This window comes from Meles meles, chromosome 10 (genome assembly GCF_922984935.1).
Source record: "Meles meles chromosome 10, mMelMel3.1 paternal haplotype, whole genome shotgun sequence".
NCBI lineage: Eukaryota > Metazoa > Chordata > Mammalia > Carnivora > Mustelidae > Meles > Meles meles.
In genome coordinates this window covers 94,959,243-94,981,441 of record NC_060075.1, presented here as the reverse complement: position 1 = coordinate 94,981,441, position 22,199 = coordinate 94,959,243, and the positions used below count along the sequence as shown (strand labels likewise).

At 51.3% G+C, this 22,199-nt stretch overlaps 1 protein-coding gene and 1 pseudogene across 1 annotated transcript; one reads left to right on the top strand and one right to left on the bottom strand.

Annotated features, from left to right (window-relative positions):
- Positions 1 to 10,549: 10,549 nt before the first annotated feature.
- On the top strand, positions 10,550 to 12,744 carry LOC123951412 (annotated as a pseudogene).
- Positions 12,745 to 13,919: 1,175 nt separating this feature from the next.
- On the bottom strand, positions 13,920 to 17,108 carry LOC123951555 (putative olfactory receptor 2I1). Its single transcript, XM_046020264.1, has 2 exons — positions 17,103 to 17,108; positions 13,920 to 14,897 (listed from the first exon to the last, which is right to left on the bottom strand). The coding sequence occupies exons 1-2, from the start codon at positions 17,106 to 17,108 to the stop codon at positions 13,920 to 13,922; spliced, it is 984 nt and encodes a 327-aa protein (XP_045876220.1).
- Between the last annotated feature and the right edge of the window lie 5,091 nt (positions 17,109 to 22,199).

Below are 22,199 nucleotides of genomic sequence, written 5' to 3'. Positions count from 1 at the left end.
AGTTCACTGGGGGTTTCCTGGCCAATTCTCATGAGCTTTCTACTCAAATTGATATAGATTTGGGCAGAAAGCTCGTGAGAATTGGTCAGTGTTCGGCGGCGATTCAGGCCCCGCTGGCGCCTGCGGTCTAGAGCACTTTCTCGCTAGATGTGTGACACGGCATGCGGGAACATGGGCTGGGCCCAGGTGGCTCCCTCAAGGGGCCACATGCAGGGCAGCTTTTCAGAGGCAGAGTTGAGGGAGGGGTACCAGCTGGGCATCAGCCTCCGTGTTAGCGGCCTGGTGGGGGACCAAAGGTGGGGGTTGCTTCAGGGGGGCATGCAGGTTATTTCTGCTTTGAGGGTTTTGCACATGACCATACAGCCTGGTTTCCTCCTGGGTGGCATGCGGATTCATGGGGTGAGGGTCAGGCGTCCATAATCTGGAGGACTCGAGGGACAGGCCCCTGGGGACGGAAGCCTGAAAATACAACTGAGGGTTTGGGCCAGAGCCTAGGGGAATGGCAGGCCTAATCTCACAGCACCAGAGCAGGCACACCAGGGGGCTGAGTAGCGGTGACACTGGCCTCACATATTCCAGGCTCATAGAGGACTTTATTGCAATGTTCGTGCCGCGACCACTCAGGACTCTGTACCAGACCCAGGTGGCGGACCTCCAGACCTGTGCCGCAGGAAGCAAGTTTGCTGCGGGTTTTCTGGCCAATTTTCATAAGCTTTCTGCCCAAATTGATACAGATTTTCACAGAAAACTTGTGAGAATTGGCTGGTGTTGGGCAACAATTTAGTCTGCGCTGGCGCTCATTGTCTACAGCACTTTCTTGCTTGCTGCGTGTTGTGGCCATCCGGAAACACAGGCCGGGCACACGTGGCTCCCCTGAGGGCCCCCTGCAGGGGGGCTTTCCAGGAGCAGAGTTGAGGGAGGGGTTCTGGCTGGGCATCGGCCTCCGAGTTTTTGGCCCAATATGGTGCCGTAGGTGGGGAAAGACCTCGGGGGAGCATGGAGGTTTCTCTCACTCTGAGGGTTTCCCACAGCTCCAAATGGCACGGTTTCCTCCTGGGTGGCAGGCAGACCCATGGTGTGTGTCTCAGGGTTCCCCAATTTGAGAGCTTGAGGGACAGTTCTCTGGGGAAGGAAGACTGAAAACCAAAACGAGGGTTAGGGCCAGGGCCTAGGGGCATGGCAGGCCTGATCCATCAGCGCCGGGGCGAGCATCCCAGGGGATGAGTAGCAGGTGGTGGTGGCCTTGTGTGCACATGACTCGTAGAGGGCTTTCTTGCAGGATTTGAGCTGTGACCATTCGGGACCTCAGGCCAGGCCCAGGTGCAGGACCAGCAGACATGCGCCGCGGATTGTGAGTTCGCTGGAGTTTTGCTGGCCAATTCTCCTGATCTTTCTGCCCAAATCAATATCATTTTGGGCAGAAAGTTTGTGAGAATTGGCCGCCGTTGGGGGTGCGATTCGTGCCATGCTGGGGCCCGTGGTCTAGAGCACTTTCTCGTTCGGTGTGTATCACGGCCATTTGGGAGCATGGGCCGGGCCCACGTGGCTCCCCCAGGGCCCCTGCACAGGGAGCTCTCTGGGGCAAGATTGAGGGAGGGGTTCTGGCTAAGCGTCAGCCTCCGATTTTCCTGCCTGGTTTTTCGCCAAATGTGGGGGAAGTCCTTGGGGGGGTGGGCATGCAGATTTCTCCCGCTCTGAGGGTTTTCTGCAGACTCGAACATCACAGTTTCCTTCTTGGTGTCAGGTGAACACATGGCCTGTGTTTAGGGTTCCCCAAGTTGAGGGCTCGCGGGACAGGCTCCTGGAGAAGGAAGACTGAAAACCCAACCTAGGGTTAGGGCCAGGGCCTAGGGGCATGGCAGGCCCGATCCGCCAGCACTGGGGTGAGCACCCAGGGGATGAGTAGCAGGAGGCGCTGGCCTCGCATAGGCCTGACTTGTAGAGGGCTTTCTCCCAGGGTTCGAGCCGCGACCACCTGGGCCAGGCCTAGGTGGGGGCCCTGAGACATGTCCCGTAGGAGGTGAGTTCACTGGTGCTTGGATGGTGATTGGAGCCACGCTGGAGCCAGTGATCTAGAGCGCTTTCACGGTCGGTGCGTGTGGTGGCCATCTGGGAACATGGGCTGGGCCCACGTGGCTCCCCCGAAGACCCCGAGTAGGGGAGCTTTCTGGGGAAGAGTTTAGGGAGTGGTTCTGGCTGGGAGTCAGCCTCTGAGTTTTCTGGCCAGTGTGGCATCGAAGATAGGGGATGGCCTCAGGGAGGGCATGCAGGTTTCTCCGGCTCGGAGGGTTTTCCGCAGCTCCGAATGGCACAGTTTCCTCCTGGGTGGCAGGTGGACTTATGGGGTGTGTTTCAGGGTACCTCAATTTGAGGGCTAAAGGGACAGGACCCTGGGGAAGGAAGATTGAAAACCCAATTAAGGGTTAGGGCCAGGGCCCAGGGGCATGCAGGTCTAATCTGCCAGTGCTGGGGTGGGCACCCCAGGGGGCAGGAGCCATTGGCCTTGCATGTGCCTGACTTGTGGAGGGCTTTCTCACAAGGTTAGGCCCGTGAGCCCTCAGGACCCTGGCCCAGGCCCTGCAGACATGTGTTGCAGGAAGCGAGTTCGCCGGGGGTTTTCTGGCCAATTCTCATGAGCTTTCTGCCCAAATCAATATCGATTTGCGGAGCTCCGAATGGTGTGGTTTCTTCCTGGAGGCAGGCAGACTCATGGGGTGTGTTTCAGGGTACCTCAATTTGAGGGCTCAGAGGACAGGCCCCTGGAGAAGGAGGACTGAAAACCCAACTGAAGGTTAAGGCCAGGGCCTATGGGCATGGGAGTCCTGATCCGCGAGCACCAGGGCTGATACCCCTGGGTGCTGAGTAGAGGAGATGGTGGCCTTGCACGTGCCTGACTCGTAGAGGGCTTTCTTGCAGGGTTTGGACCGCGACCACTTGGAACCCCGGGCCATGTCCCGGCGGAGGCCCTGCAGGCATGCACTGTAGGAATCGAGTTCGCCAGTTGTTTTCCAGCCGGTTCTGAGGAGCTTTCTGTCTAAATTGATATCTATTTGGGCAGAAAGATTTGAGAATTGGCCAGCATTGGGCAGCAATTCGGGCCACACTAGTGCCCGTGGTCTAGAGTGCTTCCTTGCTCCGTGCATGTCTCAGCCATCCAGGAGCACAGGTCGTGACCATGCAGCTACCCCATGTGCCCCGCTCAGGAGAGCTTCTAAAGAAAGCTCTTGAAAATTGTTTGGCATTTGGGGGCAATTCAGGCCATGCTGGCAAATGTGATCTAGAGTGATTTCTCGCCTGTGTGTGGCAGCCATCTGGGAACACGGGCCGGACCCACATGGCTCCCCTGGGGCCCCCGAACAGGGGAGAGTTGAGGTCAGAGTTGAGGGAGGGGTTCTGGCTCGGCATCAGCTTCTGAGTTTTCAGCCCTGTGTGTCGTTGAAGGAAAGTGATGGCCTCATGGGAATCATGCAGATTTCTCCCACTCTGAGGCTTTTCCATAGCTCCAAATGGCACGGTTTCTTCCTGGGTGGCAGGTGGACTCATGGGGTGTGTTTCAGGTTCCCCAATTTGATGGCTTGAGGGACAGGCCCCTGCAGAAGGAAGACAGAAAACCCAACTGAGGGTTAGGGCCAGGGCCTGTGGGCACGGCAGTCCCAATTCACCAGAGCCGGGGCGGATACCCCAGGGGGCTGACTAGCAGGAGGCATTGGACTTGCGTGCACCTGACTCGTAGAGGACTTTTTCGCAGGGTTTGCGCCGCGACCACTTGGGACCCTGGGCCAGGCCTCGGCAGAGGCCCTGCCGACATTCACCACAGGAGTCAAGTTCACCGGGGTTTTTCAGGACAGTTCTCATGAGCTTTCTGCCCAAATTGGTATCAATTTGGGCAGAAAGCTACTGAGAATTGGCCGGCCCTGAGTGCTGATTCTGGCCGTGCTGGAGTCCGTGGTCTAGAGCACATTCTCACTCCATGCATACCGCGGCCATCCGGGAACACATCCCGGGCGCATGAGGCTCCTTCGAGGACCTCCGCACAAGGGAGCTTTACAGGGCAGAGTTGAGGGAAGGGTTCTGTCTGGGCGTCAGCTTCGGAGTTGTTGTTTCTTTTTTAATTAATTGGTTAATTAATTTTTAAAATTTCATTTCGGTGTACCAGAATTCATTGTTTATGTACCATACCCAGTGTTCCATACAATACTTGCCCTCCATAATACCCACTGCCAGGCTCCCCCAACCTCCCACCTCCTTCTTCCTTCCAGTCAGCCTGTCCTCTAGATCACTTATTCTCTCTTCTGCCTCATTGACCCTAGCTGTTATAGCATTCAATTTCGATTGCATCTCATTCATATTATTTTAAATTTAATAGGATTCAGTCTCATTTCTACCCTGAGATTCTGTACTGTCATTTATGCTTTTTTCAAGCCTATCTATCAACTTTATAATTGCTCTCCTTAATTCCATCTCTGATATCTTACCTATATCCATAACGATTAGCCCTGTATCAGGGAACATTGCCTCTAATTCTTTCTTTTGTTGTGAATTCCACCTTCTAGTCATTTTGCCCAGAGAAGAATGGGTGAGCGAATGAGCAGAGTCCAAAATATCAACCATGACCCTAGCAAAATCTACCCTAGAAAAATCTGAAGCCACAACCAAAAAGCAAACACTAGCAAAATGAAACAGAGCCTAAAAAAAGGTGGAGGGGAGATTATAATCTCGCAGGGTGGACAAAGCAGGGTGACCTACTTGTTCCTGATTGGATTTAGTCTCTGTATTAGAAGACACCACCTCCCCAAAGTGCAAATAACACAAAGAATGTATATATTATATAATTGAATGGAGAGAACAAAGGACTAAATGAAGCATATACCTATAAGTACCTATAAGGTGTAGATATAAAAATTAAAAGTTAAAAAGTGACTTAAAAACATAAGTTGGTAAAATAAGTATCTACTTGAAAAGGCTAAAAAAAAAAAAAATGGAAAATTTTAGACTGAAAGGTAAATGAGTTGTGAGAAAACACCTGGAGCTCAGTGTACTAGTTTCCCCTGGTGCTGGAGTTTTACAGTCTTGTGGGAACCATAAAGTCATAGTCCACCTGTTCTTCCAGCCTGTCTTCTAGGGGAGGGATATGCTGTGCTGCTTCTCAGGGGTCCTTGCATCGATGGATTTGCCCCGCCCCTTGTCAAGGTGCTGGGCTCAGTGTAAGTTGGTTGTCTGTGTGGCTTTTTGTTCCCTGGAGGCTTTCTGTACCAGGTCAGAGGGTCAGAGCAACAACAGTTGCGCCTGGATTTCTGGGCTAGAACTGAAAGATTGCAGCCCCCCTCTCCAGTAAACCCTCTGGGACAAAGAGTTTTCACTTTTGGGGGTGCCAAACTTCACAGACTCTTGTGGTGCACACCCACTGCAGTCCCCTGGGGGGAGTCCCAGGGACCCTCGAGGACCACTGCCCTTTGTGTACTTGGGTCTGCTAGCTATTGCCAACTCACTCATACACCCTGCTCTGCTGCTCCTGGGTCACAGCTGGGTGCTGTCCTACTGTCCTTTCCAGGGCCACCCCCACCCTGAGAGTTGTTGCCGCTCATGGGCACAGCTGTTCACCCCTCCCATGGGATGGTAAATGGCCTGCACGTTCCAGTCCTTTTCAGGGTGCTCAGGGGAAGAGTGGTCACCCGACTGGTCTAGCTCACAGTTTATGGTGAGTCAAGCTGAGAGTCCCTCTTGGGCTTGCTGACCATAACCAGTTTCCCTGCTCCACTGCTTGGCAACTGTACTGGCTCAGGCACCCCCATTCCATCTGTGTCTCCTGGGATCCTGAAAGCACAGTGAGTCACCTAGAATTCTGCCCTTTTCATCCTCTGAGCCCCTTTCAGAGAGGGATGTCTTTCACTGGAGCAGTTTTCTAAGGGTTCTGATTTTGTGCTTCTGATGTTCTATCACTTTCTAGGACCCAACTTATGGAGGCTCCCTCCCCGCTCCATTTATCTTCTGATAGCTCCTCACAGATTCAGGACTCTGCACATCCTGCCTTGCAAAAAGCAGTCACTGTTTTACTTGTAGAGATCCAGATATATTTTCTTAAATCTCAGGCTGAATTCATGGACATTCAGAACGGTTTGATAGATATCCAGCTAAATTCAAGGAACCGGATGTAATTAGGTCCCGTACTCTTTTGCCACCTTGCCTCATCTTGAAAAGATAGTCTTTTTAAAAATTGTCCTGTTATAATCAGGACCACACACCAACACCCAAAAGTATTTTCATCTGGACCTCCTTATCTCACATTATACACTCATAAGGGATCACAGACCTAACTGCTAAACTATAAAAATTCTAGAAGAAAATTTAAAATTGGGTATTTTTAAAAATGGGTATTCTCCTCAAATTTCTGTATAGATACAGTACCTATTTAAAAAGCAGGATTTTTTTTTGTTTTTAGAAATTGATAAGCTAATCTTAAAACTTATATGGAAATACAAAGGACTGAGAATAGCTAAAACATTTGTAAAGAAAAAAGTGGAGAAATGATATACTCTGATTTCAAAACTTATTATGACCTTGAGAGATAAAAACAGTGTACTAGTGATGTAAGGATAGACATGTAGAGCAATGGAGCTTAATAGAAATATCCACAAATAAAGACATATTTATAAGGATTTCCAAGTTGACATTTGAGAGTAGATTGATATTTTTTCCCAATTATCAATAAAGGAAAAGTCACAGTAGGTTCTGAGTGAGTTTGGTTTACATTTCTGAAGCAGGATTCTAGATGTCAAAGCAGTTTTACAAATACCATCCTGGGAACCATTAAAGAGACAGGAGAGAGGCCTCTTCTCCAGGAAGGATTCAGGAGGGCAGTGAGCTGCCCAAGACTGCCCATCAGCGAGGGAGTCACACTGGGAGGTCTGTGTGTATCTGAGACGTTTGTTTTATGACCTGGTGAGATCTTCATGACCTTTACCTTGGCTGGTTTCCTGAATTTGTCAAAGGGCAGATGGAAAGAGATCCTTCCGCCTCTGAAAACATTTATTGTGACACAGAGAGAAAAAAAAGTCAGATTGACAGTGTGCTAGGAAGCAGGGTGGAGGTCAGGTCCTGGGGAGAAATCCTAGCTGTGACTCAATGGGGGACAGCCCTTGCCCTGCCCCTTGGCGTAGAAGGGAACTACGCAGAGAAAGGGAGGAGGGAAAAGAGAGAGGTCAATGTCTAGGTTTGTTATTCTGATTCCTTGGAAGGACAGTGTTTCTCAGGATCCAGATCCTGGCTGGGTAGGGAATCCCCTGAATCAGTGACTCCTGGGAGAATCCGAGGCTGGCCCTTGAGGTAGCTCCCTGCTGGAGATCCCCTGTGGCTGAGGCGAGTGTGACAGTGGCACTGTTAACCCTCCCCGTCCTGGGTGGGCTGCAATCCTCCCCCAGGCTCTGCTTACCACACTCACAGGCTCTTTGCTGGTGGCTGCCCATGGTCTAGGCAGGTCCCCCCTCCAGGGAGGCTCCTACCCGCATATGGGCCCAGAGCTCTCCTTGCAGGCTTTGCTTTCCTTTGTATGTCTGCACCCCTTCCCTGATGTGTGCCCTCCCTGTAATGCAAAGGTGTGCATATCAAGCACCCCCCCCCCCCACTTCCTTTCCACTGGGAGGAGATTAGCAGAAGGACAGCTGTCGAGATTTGTGCCTGAAGACTTGCTCACCTGCTCCTCCTGATGTGACTGTGGGTGAGCTCACTGCGTGCTGCGCAGTGGGGAAATGGACATTTCCCTCATTAGAAAGCTAGAACAGTGCATCAGGGGCCATTTACGAACACCTTGTGCAGCTCTTGAAGTCTAGCAAGTACTCGTTAAATGTTATTTTTCAATTTTGTTATTCACTTACTCATTTTTTTTTAAAGTTCATTCATGCATTTGGTAAATGCTAAGTATTTACTGTACCAGACAGCATGCCTGGGAAGTGCTAGAGATCCAAGTTAGTCAAGACACAATCATGGACCCCTCCGCCCTGCCCCAGATCTCCAGTGTTTCATCGGGGCGACTAGACAAATAAGCAAATGATCTTCCTGCTGGAGACACTTGCTCTGAGGGGCTTGGGGAAGGTGAACGATTAGATAGAGGATGGGCACATGATCCAGACTGGGACAGGAACTAGGGAAGGCTTCCTGGAGGAGGCATAGCTTACATCTTGTATCTTTGTAAATCCCTGACACCGGGTAGAGCTGGAAGGAGATGCATGCTCTCTGACCTGGTGGCAGGGAACTCGGAACCATGCACAGAAGCTGCTAGACTTGCAGATCTGCAGCTCAGATCTGGGCTGGGGGTACAGCTCTGATAGACACCATTCCTGAGAAAGGGGGTTCCTGGGATCCCCATGCAGGAGCTTCTCTCGAGGTTCCCTGCTCCCCTGAGAAAGGAGACCTCTGACCCAAGATGGTGTAGGCTGCCCAGGCAGGAAAGGCTAGAAGGGGGAGGAGGAGAAGAATGATTTAATGCTAAGCAGCTTTAGACGCCTCCTCTCTGCTTCCCTTTCCAGGAAGGAGGCAAAGGGCTAAGAAGGTAATGAGCGCAGATAAAATGTGGAAGTGAGGAGCCCAGGCTTGTGAGGTTCCCCTCTCTTCCTGCCATGGACTTGCTCCCTGCCTCCATCCACCTGATCTGACCTTTTCTGCTCAGTTTTTTGAAAAAAGATTTTATTTACTTATTCAACAGACAGAGATCACAAGTAGGCAGAGAGGAGGAAGCAGGCTCCCCACTGAGCGGAGAGCCCGATGTGGGGCTCGATCCCAGGACCCTGAGATCATGACCCGAGCTGAAGGCAGAGGCTTAACCCACTGAGCCACCCAGGCGCCCCCCTTTTCTGCTCAGTTACTGGTGATGTTTCAGAATCCACAGATCCTATTGGATGCTGGATGTGGGGTGGGGGTGGCAGCTTCTGCAGATTCAAGATGACAGTCTTGGTTTCTGCACAGAGCGGATGGTAGGAGCCTGGAGAGGCCTCTGAAGGGAAACTGGCAGGGCCCACTGTTTCCTGTCTCTTCCATCAGACACTCCTCTCCCTCCTTACTCATCCTATGTGTTTGAAATAGTGTCTACCCCAAAATACATTTAACTAAAAGTTTTCCAAGTTTATGGCTATCTAATAAGAGCTTCAAATAGGAGAACCTGATTTATGTAGAGTTTTTTGAAATCCTGGACTGGTGCTTACTAGAAGTGCCATTACTCTGTATAGGCACTTCTAGAAGCCCACATTCTCCAGGATGGAAAGTCCTGCAGTAAAATGGGATCATTTGACATCTACCAGTGCTGAAGATACAGTAAATGGCCGCTAAGAACACAACAAAAAAGATGATAGTGACATTTTTATGGGATTTTTACTTTGAAAAAATTGGGAGTTCATTTCATAAAGGCTTTCTTGGAGATTGTGTTTTGTGGCACTGTCCTGGGAGTTTGGGGGAGGGCAGGGATTCCTCTGGAATGTTAGGAGGATCAGAGTAGTAAAGTAAATTCTCTGAGGGCACATGGCCTGTGCCCTCCCTTGTTGTCTGATCCAAACCTCCAGAGCCAGGGAGGAAGGAGTAGCGTGGTGTGTGAGATCACAGAGCACAGGGAGTAGGGAGTGTCCATCTGTAAAGGCGGGGAAACAGAGTCACTGCAGTGTGAAAGCCGATGTGTATTGTTCTGCTACATGGGAGATGGACTTGGCCCTTGATTGTTGGGCCAGGATTGTTCTAAGTACTAGATTTGGGCTGCCGATTCCAGGACAGGAATGGACGTGTGCTAGAGAGCTCAAGACCCAGGGATGTAAGGTCCATTTTACAAACTGTGTTCTGAATTCTCACCAATCATGTCACGTTCACTGGAAAACAAACATCTCAGGTGGTGAACAGACTTGCCCAAGTTAAGGGAGCAAGTGGCACCCTAGGACTGAAACTCCTGTCTCCTCTCAGAATAGGCTGTGTATCCTGTGTGATCTGGAGGTATGCCTCCCACTCTGCGTGGCTGGTGTAAACTGTCTGGTCACAGTCTCATCACTCCTAATGGACTCCACATCCTCTCCTGGGCCTCCCACTCTGCCCAACTGGCTTGAACAGGGTGATCACGGGCTCATCACTCCTCACAGATTCCTACATCCTCTCCTGGGCACCCTTGCTCTCAGGAAGGCCCCTGAGTGACACATGGGGTAAGTTCTCAAAAGCAGCAGAAGAGGACCATCTAGTAGTAAAGGTCTTGAAGTGGGTGAGGGCCCAAGGCTGTGGGCTGGGCAGTCATAAGTCAAGACTGGTAGTGGTGAGTTGTTAAGTGGGGAAGTTCTTCACAGAGAAGGACCATCCTATGTTGGGAAGAGGAGGGCGGGTGGAATGGAGGACAGGAATGTTTTGATCAGAGAGTATTCTCTGTGTGTATTGACTCTGTCCAAGTGAAAGAAAATTCATGAAGTCATGGGACGACAAAGGGCGTGGGCACAGTGGTTCAGGCAGGGGATTTCCAACTCAGCTCGTGCATAAGCTGGACGCCAGTCCTATTCCTCAGCCTCCTGTGTCTGCTCTGTTGGTTGTAGACATGGCATCTGGCTCTTCCTGCCTCCATGTAAGCTGGGGTTGAAAAGCGGGGATGGGGAGAGGGAAAGCACCGCCAAGTGTTGGGGAGTGATTTCAGGAGTCCATGAGGGACAGAGCTTGGGGAGGTGGGGGCAGAGCGGCTGGGAAGGCATCCTACAGGGCCTGAGACAGGCTCTGATCTCTATAGAAGCTGAAGGAAGTTTCTGGGAATAGAAGCGGCTCATTTGGCTCCTTAGTGCTCTTCTGTGTCAGGCCCGATGGGCCACTGTTAGGGGAAGATGGTGGGAAGCGGGAGTGGGCTTTGGGCCCACAGGTATTTGAACCTATGGAAATGTTGTCTGGAGCCCTTTTTCCTCCTTTTGATTAGGGCCCCTGGGGTCTTCAACACCTTCTCCTCCCGAAAGAGAGGTACACAAAACTCATTCACTCTAACGTGTTAATGACCAGATCTGTGAGCCTTTAAGGAGCATGTGCAGTATATGTGGGCTGGCATCAGGGGGCTGCTTAGCCCAGAGGGGCATCAGTCCTATGAGGAAATGTCTGTGACGTCCAGACTGGGAAGATGGTTTTGAATAGAGCAGGAAGGAGGTCCTCCCAGGCTTACCAGTGACAACACAGAGATGCACTGGCCAGCTTCAGACTATGGAAGGAAGACCTCGATCTGGCCCTACCTTCTGTGAGTGAGGCCCTGGTCTAGCTATAGGAGACCATATTCTGCAATAGATAGATAGAAACACACAGGAAGTCCAGGGAAATGAGTCACACTGAACACCATGTCACCATAACGTGTGAGTTATTACACAGCCATGGGACAGTAAGAAAGAAATCAGGAGTACGGAGAGTATGTGTCCTGTCCAGGGTTTCCTTCTAAAGTAGTCATAGAGGGCAGTGCGTGAGCATCCCATGAGCTGACAAGTCTTGATAATTCTCTTTGGGAGCTGTTCTTGGCATCCAGTATATAACTGTGGGTGCTTTGTAATTGGATTTAGGTTTTGGCATTTGACAACCTTTATCTGGATAGGAGGCATATAGAGAATGTGGGAAATCATGAATGACATTGGGATGAATGAGAGGTATGGTTGTAAAGGAAAAGAATGATTTTCCTGTGTTATAAGCTTGAAATTCCTAAAGAGAAGTTCCACAAAAGGGAAGGACACAGCCTGTTGTATAGGAGCTGGAGGGCGGGGCCAGGCAAGGAGCGGACAGTGGTTTAAAGGTGGCAAGTGTTCCTGGCACCTTGATTTGCAGTCTCCTTGGCCTTTGTTGTCCAGGTGAAGGTCTATTCCGAGGGAAGGACATTAATGACCTTCACTGCTAACTTGGAGGACAGAGTGAGGAATATCAACGAACATGCCCCGACTAAGACCAAGATCCTTTGCAGGACTGTTGCTGGGCTCCAAGATGCTTAAGCCCCAGAGGAAGCTGTTGTCTCACGGCATTGACAAGGAGATGACTTTCCACCTCACTCTGAAGGTGGTGAAGCCCAGTGATGAGCTGCCGGTGTCTCTGGTGCAGCCAGGTGATGGGGGGCAGAGGTACCTCCTCCAGGTGCGAAGGTCCAGCTCTGCAGCCCAGGTGAAACAGATGATCGAGACCAAGACCACGATCACACCTGAGCAACAGATTGTGACTTGCAATGGCAAGAGGCTGGAAGATGGGAAGACCATGGTGGATTATGGCATCAGACGGGGCACTTCACTCTGGCTGGCAGACTACTGCATTGGGGGGTGAGCCTGCTGTTAGCTCTCACTCCCCCCACATCCTTTGATGATTTCCCCAAATTAGCGAGAAAGAGAAATAGGGAAAGTTAGGGGTGAAGTGGGAAGGAAGACTGCAGAAGACTTTCTAATTCCATAATTTTTTGATCGAACACAATTGATTAGGTGTCTGGGTTGTGTATATTACTGAAAATAGAAAATAGTATTTTAAGGCACAGTAGAGATAGCATCCAAGCCAGCTTGTAAATTAATCCTTTCCCTTGTCCCTCTGATTTTTAGAAAAATTCCTATTTCTTCTTCTGTCCAACAGGATAGTAAGTTTCACACTGGGATCCATGTTCCCCTAATTTCTGTGTTCCCACCGACATATTTCATCTGTATTATCACTCAATATGTTGAATTAAATTGAATTTCTGCTTGTAGAGAACAGTGAAATGATTTATATTGAAGTGTGTTAATTCCTCTGATATGATTACAATCTAAGTAATAAAGAATTTAGAAATTCATCTAAACTACTTCTCTGTCCTTATTTAACGTTGTTTGGTAGGAAATGAATCCCGGCACTGTATGCCGTCTTACTCTCTACGCCCCACTCCGAATTCAGCTGTTCTTATTTCTGGAGATGATGGTGGGCGTGGGAAGACACCTCCCCTGGGGACTCAGAGATTTTGTTCTCCAGTGAGGGGTCCCTGGGGGTAGTGTGGTTGTGGAGCAGTCTCTGTCCTGCCTGTGTTAGGGTCTAGCAGTTCTACTCTGGGGCGGGGGCATCGTTTGGGTGGGGGCTTTCGATTGGTCTCCAGTTGACTCCCAAGGCTGTGCCCAGGTCCTGGCTGACAGAGCCTTTTCCTGGCTGCCTCCTGCACCCCCCCACCCCGTGTCTGCTCCTCTCTGGGGAATGTGGATCTCTTCTTCCATCTTCCTCGCTCACTCACTCCTCTGTCTCACTGTCCCTCTTGTGTCTCATGACTGGTCAAGAACACATTTTTCACATCATCTAAGACATGTCTAGTCCCTTCCGCTCTTTAAACTTGCTCAAGAACCACCTTGTGCAGAAGAGATCCCAGCTGAACCCCAGTGGCACAGTCCTCACTTAGGGGAATTCCTTGTTCTGCTTTGGACTCTAGTGCTCTTGGTGGCACTAGTGACCTGGTTAGGTGGGCATTAGGTTGGACTGATTTACCTAGACGAGCAACTGTGGCTCCTTGTTTTGGATGGGTCTCTGGCAGGGTAGAGTCTGGGATTTCTCTGTTACCTTGGGGGACTCCTGAGGCCAGACACTGTGGGGTCTTCATGGTGTGCGCCATCATTGGGGGAGAGGTAACGTGAGTTGTCCTGTCATACAGGATCTTACCTGCTTATGGACTCTTTGGGCATTGTCACTGTACCCCTGAGGATGGGGAAGGTCCTCTTGAAATCATGCCCTCTCTCTTCTTCAGCTTAAGAGAGAGCCAGAAGGCCCTCCCTGAACCTGTATATGCAGCATAGAGGGATTTGCCCTGAAGCAGAGGAACATCTCTCCAGGGACCTTGGACTCCCTGAAGACACGTCTTGCCGATTCTCACAGGGAAATAGGCTGAGGGCTGGCTGCCTTCTCAGTGGACATTCCCATCCGTGGGCACAGGGCTAACCCTTTCCTCCCTCCCTGGCCCGCACTCACTGTCCAGGCTGCCCTCTCCCCAGACTGCCCAGGAGCTTCCTGGCTGCCCCCTTCACTTCCTTGTTCCTGAGGGTGTAGATGAGCGGGTTGAGGGCCGGGGTGACCACGGTGTAGAAGAGCGAAGCGAACTTGCCCCGCCCCTGGTCGTATTGGCGCGTGGGCTGTAGGTAGGTGTAGATGGCCGAGCCGTAGAAGAGGCAGACGGCAGTTAGGTGGGACCCACACGTGCCCAGCGCTTTCCTGCGGCCACCCTGGGACCGCATGCCGCAGATGGCGCGGGCCACGGCGCCATAAGAGGCCAGGATGACGGTGGACGGCAGCAGCAGGATGACCACGCGCGCAGCGAACATTTGGCGCTCGGTGGCGTCGCGGCCACCACCACAGGCCAGCTGCAGCAGCGCGGGGAGCTCGCAGAAAAAGTGGTCCAGCTGGTGGGGTGCGCACAGTGGCCGTGCGGCCAGGAGTGCGCTCTGCGCGGCGGAGTTGGCCAGGCCGCCCAGCCAGGAGGTGCAGGCCAGTGCGCGGCACCGGCGCGGGGAGGCGAGCTCGGCGTGGCGCAGCGGATGGACCACGGCGGCCGCGCGATCCAGCGCCATCACAGCCAGCAGCAGGCACTCGACGGAGCCCAGTGCCAGCGATGTGCACAGCTGGGCCAGGCAGCCCACACGGGGCAGCCACAGCTCCGCGCCGCACAGGCTGGCCAGCAGTGCGGGCGCCACGCTCGTGGTGAAGCCCGCGTCCACCAGCGCCAGGTGGCAGAGGAAGTAGTACATGGGTGTGTGCAGGCGCGGGTCGCGCACGGCCAGCAGCACGAGGGTCGAGTTGCCCGCTAGGGTCAGGAGGTAGCAGAGCAGGACGAGGGCGAAGAGGGCAAGCTGCAGCGCGGGCCAATCGGAGAAACCCAGCAGGAGGAAGCGCTCCCCGGTGCTGTGGTTGGCCTGCAGGAGGAAACTGGCAGAGTGTTTGGAAGGAGGCTGAGCAAAAGGATGAGTTTATCCCCTGGGAGCTAAAGAGAGCCCAGCTGCCCAGGGGACTTGATGGTCCGGGAGCTGAATGGGAGCCAGAGCGAGGGGTGCAGGGGTAGGCGGGGGATCCGATGGGAGCCAGCAGAGCGCACCGCACCTCTCTCTCTCAATTACAGACTGGAGCCCTGACTTTGGGAAGTTAGCTCTACCTCAGTACAGCTTGGCTGATGAATTATTTAGCAGACTCTCTCGGGGAGAATGAATTTCCACTTTGTGGAAGAACAGACTTAGACTGGGAGAGGAAATATTGCCCAAGGTCACAGCTAGTGAGTGGCCCTTTGGGGCTTGGAGTCGGGCTTGTCTGCTTTCCAAATCCGTGCTCTTTCCACTCCTTCCTGGCTTCTGACTGCTCTCCTTGGGGCCAAAGTAGAAATCTGATCTTCCTCCCATAGACTAGTCCTTCAGATACTGGAAGACAGATTCCCACATGAGCCTCCCTCCACTCCTTCCAAAGTATGTAGTGCCTGCGAGTAAGTGCAGTGCTCTAAGCTTGGTAGAGACGTCACTTGAGAGATTAGAACCGTCTATCGCCTTCTTTGTTTCAGGGATTCTACTTCTGAGAATACAACCACTAGCTGCTGACTACTGAGTGCTACTCTGTGGGGAGTCTGTCTTCTAGGCTGTCACCTGTGTCCATGCCCCTCTGGCTTCTCCCTAGTGTGATGGTCATGATCTGGGGGCCTTGAAACCCAGAGTCCTCTGGCAGAACATGAAGCTAGAAGCCAGGAGCCCTGGGTCCCACCAGCATAGTTGCCTTGGGCCAGTTGGGTTATTTGATATGGAGAAGTCACTGCATTTCCCTCCACCTTTGTGTTTCCATGTGTAAGAGGAGGAGTCTGACCCAGATGATCTCCAGGGCGCCTGTCTTATAGCCTGGCTCTCACTGCAGAAAAAAATTGTCATTTGAATAAAAGGGGACCCAACACAGAAGCCTTTATCCCTGCAGAGTAACATTGAGTCGCATTTCCTAGTGGTACAGAAACCATAGGGTAGATGCAATGACTAAATGCTACAGCGAAATCTCGCTCCCTCACACTTCCTGGCAGGTGTGCGGAGATAGATAAACTTCATAGTCACTATTGTGAGTTTAAAAATCATGAGGCCCTAATTTTCTTTAAAATGTTTCAGGAAAATCTCTCCCCCACCCCCGAGAACGTCGTGCTTTTAGGGATCCATTTATGCTCATGAGATGGAACAGGTGTTCATGGTGTGAGTCAGAGCAAGGGTGGGGCGTCAGACCGTCCGAGCTCCAGTCTCGGCTCTGCTGTTTCCCAGCGGGATGACCCTGGGCACGTAGCTTCACCTGTCCGTGGCTCCATGTCCTCACTTGGAAGCGGACTTGGTAAAGTGGGGGGGAAGCACGGAGATCTCTTAGAACAGGCACGGGACTGAGTGGGTGTTTAGTAAGTGCTTGCTCTTACCATCTGCACCTGAGTCAGGATAGGTTTGTGGGTGCTCCCACACCAGTTAGGGCCAGAGCCAGCTGTGAGTTTAGGTCTTTTTATTGATTAACTCTGGTCTTTATTCACCTGGAAGTGAGGCAATACTCCTGTTCTAAGAGGAAGGTAGGCGGGCGGCTGAGGTTAAATAACTTGCCCAGGCCACACTGTTTGTAAATGCTTGTCAGGATTTCACCCAAAGCTCACTAATTCCAAGAGCCTTGCTTTACATCTGTGCACATATCTTTAAGCTGGGCTCTACTCTGCCAGAGGCTGTGGAGGATGGAAGGACATGCGAACCCTGAGCTCACTGCGCAGCACTGGGGCCATCGGGGAGAGGAATGCAGGCAAGAGCTGACATTCAGGCTTGTGGCCCAATGGTGCTAGAGATGTTGTTCAAGAGAGTCCAGTTTTCTAATTCTGGGATCACGTAGACACACACCCATTCAGCCAGCCAAGCCCTGAACAGTTCCCCTCTAGACACGCCAAACCCTGAAAACAGGCACAGAACAATAAAATCACACAAACAACACCTGTACCCCATGGACACACACATTCCTGAATACTCAGACACATATGTGCACATACATGTCCCCTCATCACTCCCCTGAAGCTTCCAGAAGGCAAATCTGTTGTAAAAATATTCTAGGATGTGTCCCCAAACCTCATTCAGTATTCTAGAATGTAGATGTTGTCTGCAAAACCATCTTCCTACCTTCATGTCTGGGTCTCTAGCACCGATGTTCTGCTGCTTCTTTCCAGATGATCAGTTGGTCTGTTGTGTCTGCTCCGGATCCTCAGAGTTGGAAATGGTGGTAGGGGTTGAAATAGTGAATGGCATGACTGTTGATTTCGAGAATGGGTGCCTGAGGTCAGAGCCAGGTCTTTCCTTCAGGAACAGGACATGGGGTGGCAAGGCCCTTGCTCGTCAGCCAAGGAGTGAACATAAGGTCTTCAGCAGAGAAGCCGGGCAGGTCTGGAGAAGCACTGAGATTCAGGCAGAGTGGCGGGGTCTGTTCCCAGAGAGCCGGCACCAGGGTGAGACCAGGCAAGGACTGGCATCTTGGGCTGGTCACAGGTTGCTGGTGGCTGCAGCTGGCCGCGGAAATCACCTTCTGGATTCTGAAGGCTCAGGGGCTGTGGAGCAGGGACGTTGGTGAGCCTCTCACTGGAGAGGAGGCAGGGGAATCAATTCTCCCTGCTGTTGAGAAGAGAGGATGGGGCCCTGGGGAACCCCTGTCCTGCTCCCATAATGAGCACCTGTGTGGATTTGTCCAGAGAAGAGTCCCCCAGGGCAAGGAGAGGAACATTCTGGAAGGAAAGGCCCTCAAGGGTGGTGTGTCCCTGGCTGCGTGGAGGCCAGAGGCAGCCCCGGGCTTCCTCCCCATCCCCTGTTCTCCTAGCATAGTGGTGTTGGGTTTTGTTCTGGAGATGAGGGACCTTGAGCAGCTGCATGACCTCAGTGACTCTTGGGGTCAGTATGAAAACGGGGGAGACATTCCTTGTCTGTGGGAGGGGTTTGAGGTCTGGCAAGGTCATCCTCAGTTCTGACCCTCCTGTCATTGGCCTTTGCTGCCACCCCTTCTTTTGGTTCTCACTGCCTTTGCTCTGTCACTGGCTCAGCCCCTCTCCCAGGAGAGCCTATCCTAATTCTGGAAAGATCACTCTCCACACAGACGATGCTTCTCTACTCCCTCCTGCAGTCCCTTCCTTGGCTGGCATCTGGAAGTTTGTCATGGTCCCCAAGGAGGCCTGTCTCCACTGCTCTCTTGAGCTTGGGTTCCCTGGTCAGTCCTTGTAATTACTGCTCTGCACGCTCCCTCCTGGCACTCCTGCCTCTTCTCCCTTGGTTATATTCTGTTGGCTAGATCATTATCTTATTTGAATGAAATCCTAATCCTACCATGTCCCTGTATTTGTTCAGCTGATTGTGGCTGGAGGAAAGGCCAAAACCATCTGAGAACCTTCGGTTTGCCTTCATGACCATTAACGTTATTTTTAATTTTTCCTGCTTGCTGGAGATGTACTACGTCGGGTAAATTTAAGGTGTACAGTGTGGTGATTTGTTACACAGATGTACTGTGAAGTGTTTGCTGCACTACCGTTTGTGAACACAAGCTCTAGCTCACACAATTATCACCACACTGTCGCTGTGGTCAGAACATTCACATGCCCTCTGCAGCAGCTGTGAGTGCAGGATATGTGTTCCCTGCACTCGCCCCTCCGTACATCCGATCCCAGAACTCATCATAACTGGAAGTTTATCTGCCTTGACCAGTATCTCCCCTTCTGCCCTGCTCTCAGTCGCTGGTGACTCCCATTTGAGTCTTCTACATACTCAAGTGCTTTTGGATCCCACGTATAAATGGCACCAAGCAGCGGTTGTCTTTCTCTGTCTGATTTGTCCCACTTGGCGTAATGCTCTATCCGTCCGTGGGACCACAAACGGCAGGATTCCCTTTGTCATGGCTGAGGACTGTCACATTGCATCTTCTTCATCCATTTATCCATCCAGTACCACTGGAGTTGTTTGCACTGCTAGTGAGGAGCAGGGCGGCGAGCACGGCAGTGCTGATATCTCTTTGAGTGAGTTCGTCTCCTTTGGATGTATCCCCCAAGTGGAATTGCTGGATCACGGGATGTGGTAGCTTTTTCATTGTTGGAGAACCTGCATACTGTTTTCCCTGTCGGCTGAGCTGATTCACATCCCCCCACCAGGGCATGGGGTTCCCTGTTCTCTACATTTCTACCAACACTTCTTCTCACTTGTCCTTCAGATAAGAACCATTCTGACAGGTGTGAGATGATGTCTCATTATGGCTAAGATTAACATTTCTCTAAGATTAGTGCCGCCAGGCACCTTTTCACGTACCTCTTGGCATTTGTATGTTTTCTTTGGAAAAATGTCAATTTGATGGGGTCCGTGATCAAAGGAGTGAGACTGATACAAAGCAAAGGTCAAGCAAAGATTTATTTTGCACCAGCACCAAGAATCAAACCAACCGGCTCCGCATACCTCTTTCCGTCGACCATGTAGCTACTCCTGTCTGTGAACAGAGTCATCTCTGCATCTGGGAGGGGAGTGTCTCTGAGATCCAGTCTTATTTATGTGACCTGGGTTAGGACCTCTCCACAGTCATGTCGGTGGTCAGCCAGCTCCTCTGGTAGCAACATGGCTAGATTTAGCACCACTGGGGGCTGGAAAGTCGCTTTCAGTTCATTGAGGAGGAGGGCCTGATACCCCATCACTTGGGCGTTTATCATTCATCGGTCTGGTAGAGTCCGGAGAAGGCCGGATGGGTGGTGGTCAAGATGAGATTTTGACCCAAAGTCAATTTACTTGCATCCTTGACCAGGAGGGCCATGGCAGCAATTATGCAGAGGCAAGGGGGGAACCCAGCTGCTACGAGATCTAGTTTCTTGCTAAGATAGGCTATTGGCCTTTTCCAAGGCCCTAGAGTCTGAGTCAAAACTCCTTTGGCCACCCCTGCTTTTTCATCCACATACAAGTGGAACATCTGGGATGGCCAATGCTGGGGCACTCAGTAAGGCTGTTTGTAATTCCCAAAATGGTCCTTCTGCCTTAGCTGTCCACTCTACCGTAGTGAGCCCCAGCTCTGCCAGTTCATAGAGAGGTCAGGAAATCTCCACAAACTGTGATATCCACAGCCTGCAGTAGCCCACTGTCCTGAGAAACTCCCTCACTTGTCAGGGGGTGGTGGGGTGGGGTATTGGGTGATCACCGGTTTCCTGGACTCAGACAGTGAGTGCAATCCCTCGTGGAGATCAAAGCCTAAATAAGTGGCGTGGCTCTGACAGAGCTGTGCTTTCTTTGCTGACACCCACTACCCTTTTTCTTGTAGAGTCTGTAAGAGAGCTCTTGTCCCCCGCAAGCATGACTCATAGTCCTCAGTGGCTATTTCTGCTATTCCCACTAACTCAGTCAGATTCTTCCCTTCAAATCCTTTAATTTTTTGAAGTTTCCTCCTTATATCTGGGGCTGACTGACTGGCAAAAGTAAGATTATCAGAAGAGGAGAAAGGGATATAGGTTAGGTGGGAGCGTCCCTCCCGTCCGGTGGAGCAACCTCACAGAGAGGCAGCCTCAGCACTGATGGAACCAGTGAGGTAGAGGGTGGCGGGGGGGGGGGGTGGTAAAGGGAAGGGGAAGGGTTAGGTCGGTCTTTCTGCTTGGTAGTCCCATAGGTGGATCCTGACCGCATATGAGGTGGACTGGTAAGGGTGTCTCAGGACCGAGAGTCAGGTTTAGGGGACAGATAAGGAGGGGGAAATTCCATGTCCTCCACATCCAACAGAGGTAGGATGGTCTTCCCCGGTTTCCCCTCATCTTTCTGTTCTGGTTTTGGTGATCTGACCTGCCTTAGAGGGAGAGAAATGGTTTTGTTAGTAGGGGGAAGGTGAGACTTGAGCCATAATGGTGGCTCTTCCACCAGATATAGTCAGGCCATGATGGTATTTGGTCTCAATGGAGATCGAAGACTTTACTCTGGGTAGAGTAGATTTGAGCCAAGGCAAACGTTCCTTCTGGTGGCCACCCTGTGGAAAAAATGGGCCACTCTAACTGGCAGAGTGTTTTTAGTTTTCCCAGGTAAACCTTGTCAACCCGACTAGGTGGCTTTACCTTGAAAATCCTTGAAATGCTGGAGAACAAGACTTACGGTTGTCACAGGTCCCTTACTCCCCGCTTACCCCATTTCTTCAAACACAACAGACAATAAAAAGACAAGACAAAGACAACCACAGACCCAGTGGCCTTTCCTCAACCAGATATCAAGTCTAAGGGTGTGCAAGATATAATCCCAATTCAAAAACACAACCTGCTACTGATGGAGATTTTCTCAGTCCCCTGACTGCCTAGGGGGACTCGAACCCCCTGGTGATCTACCAGTGAAGGGATGGGGCATCCCCGCATCCACTCCAGCCCTAGGGAGCAAAACTGTGTCCAGTTTCTCCCTGGTGGGCTATACCCCTGGAGCTCTGCAAACACACACACAGATGGAACAGGATCTCAAAGAATGGGGTCTTGAGATCTTACCTCCGGAGGCTTTTCCCAGAAATTCTGATGCTGGCTCAATTCTCGCCATTTGATCCTGGACGAGCCCCCAAACGATGGGGTGCATGATCAAAGGAGTGAGACTGATACAAAGTTAAGGTCAAGCAAAGTTTTATTTCGCGCCAGCTCCGAGAATCAAACCAACTGGCCAGGGCCCTCTCTTACAGAGAGAGCAACCACCCCCAGCTTCACAGACTAGCTTTTATAGAGCAAAGGCCATGTGGTTGAGCCTGGCCAATGAGATTGTCTCCACCTGGTCTGACTAGTCCTTGCATATCTCCACCTGACCTGATCCATCCTTGTATTTGGGCTCTGTTATCAGGGACTGGTCGACCATATTTTACTGGTTTCCCAGACTCGCTTTTAAGTAAGTTCCTCTGCGGGGGGCAGGTCAGTTTAAGTTTTACTGAACAAACAACAAAAAAGCTATTTATTTATTTATGTTTTCAGCGTAACAGTATTCATTGCTTTTGCACAACACCCAGTGCTCCATGCCCTCCCTATTACCCACCACCTGGTTCCCCCAGCCTCCCACCCCCGCCCCTTCAAAACCCTCAGGTTGTCTTTCAGAGTCCATAGTCTCTTATGGTTCACCTCCCCTTCCAATTTCCCTCAACTTCCTTCTCCTCTCCATCTCCCAATGTCCTCCATGTCATTTGTTATGCTCCACAAATAAGTGAAACCATATGATACTTGACTCTCTTTGCTTGACTTATTTCACTCAGCATAATCACTTCCA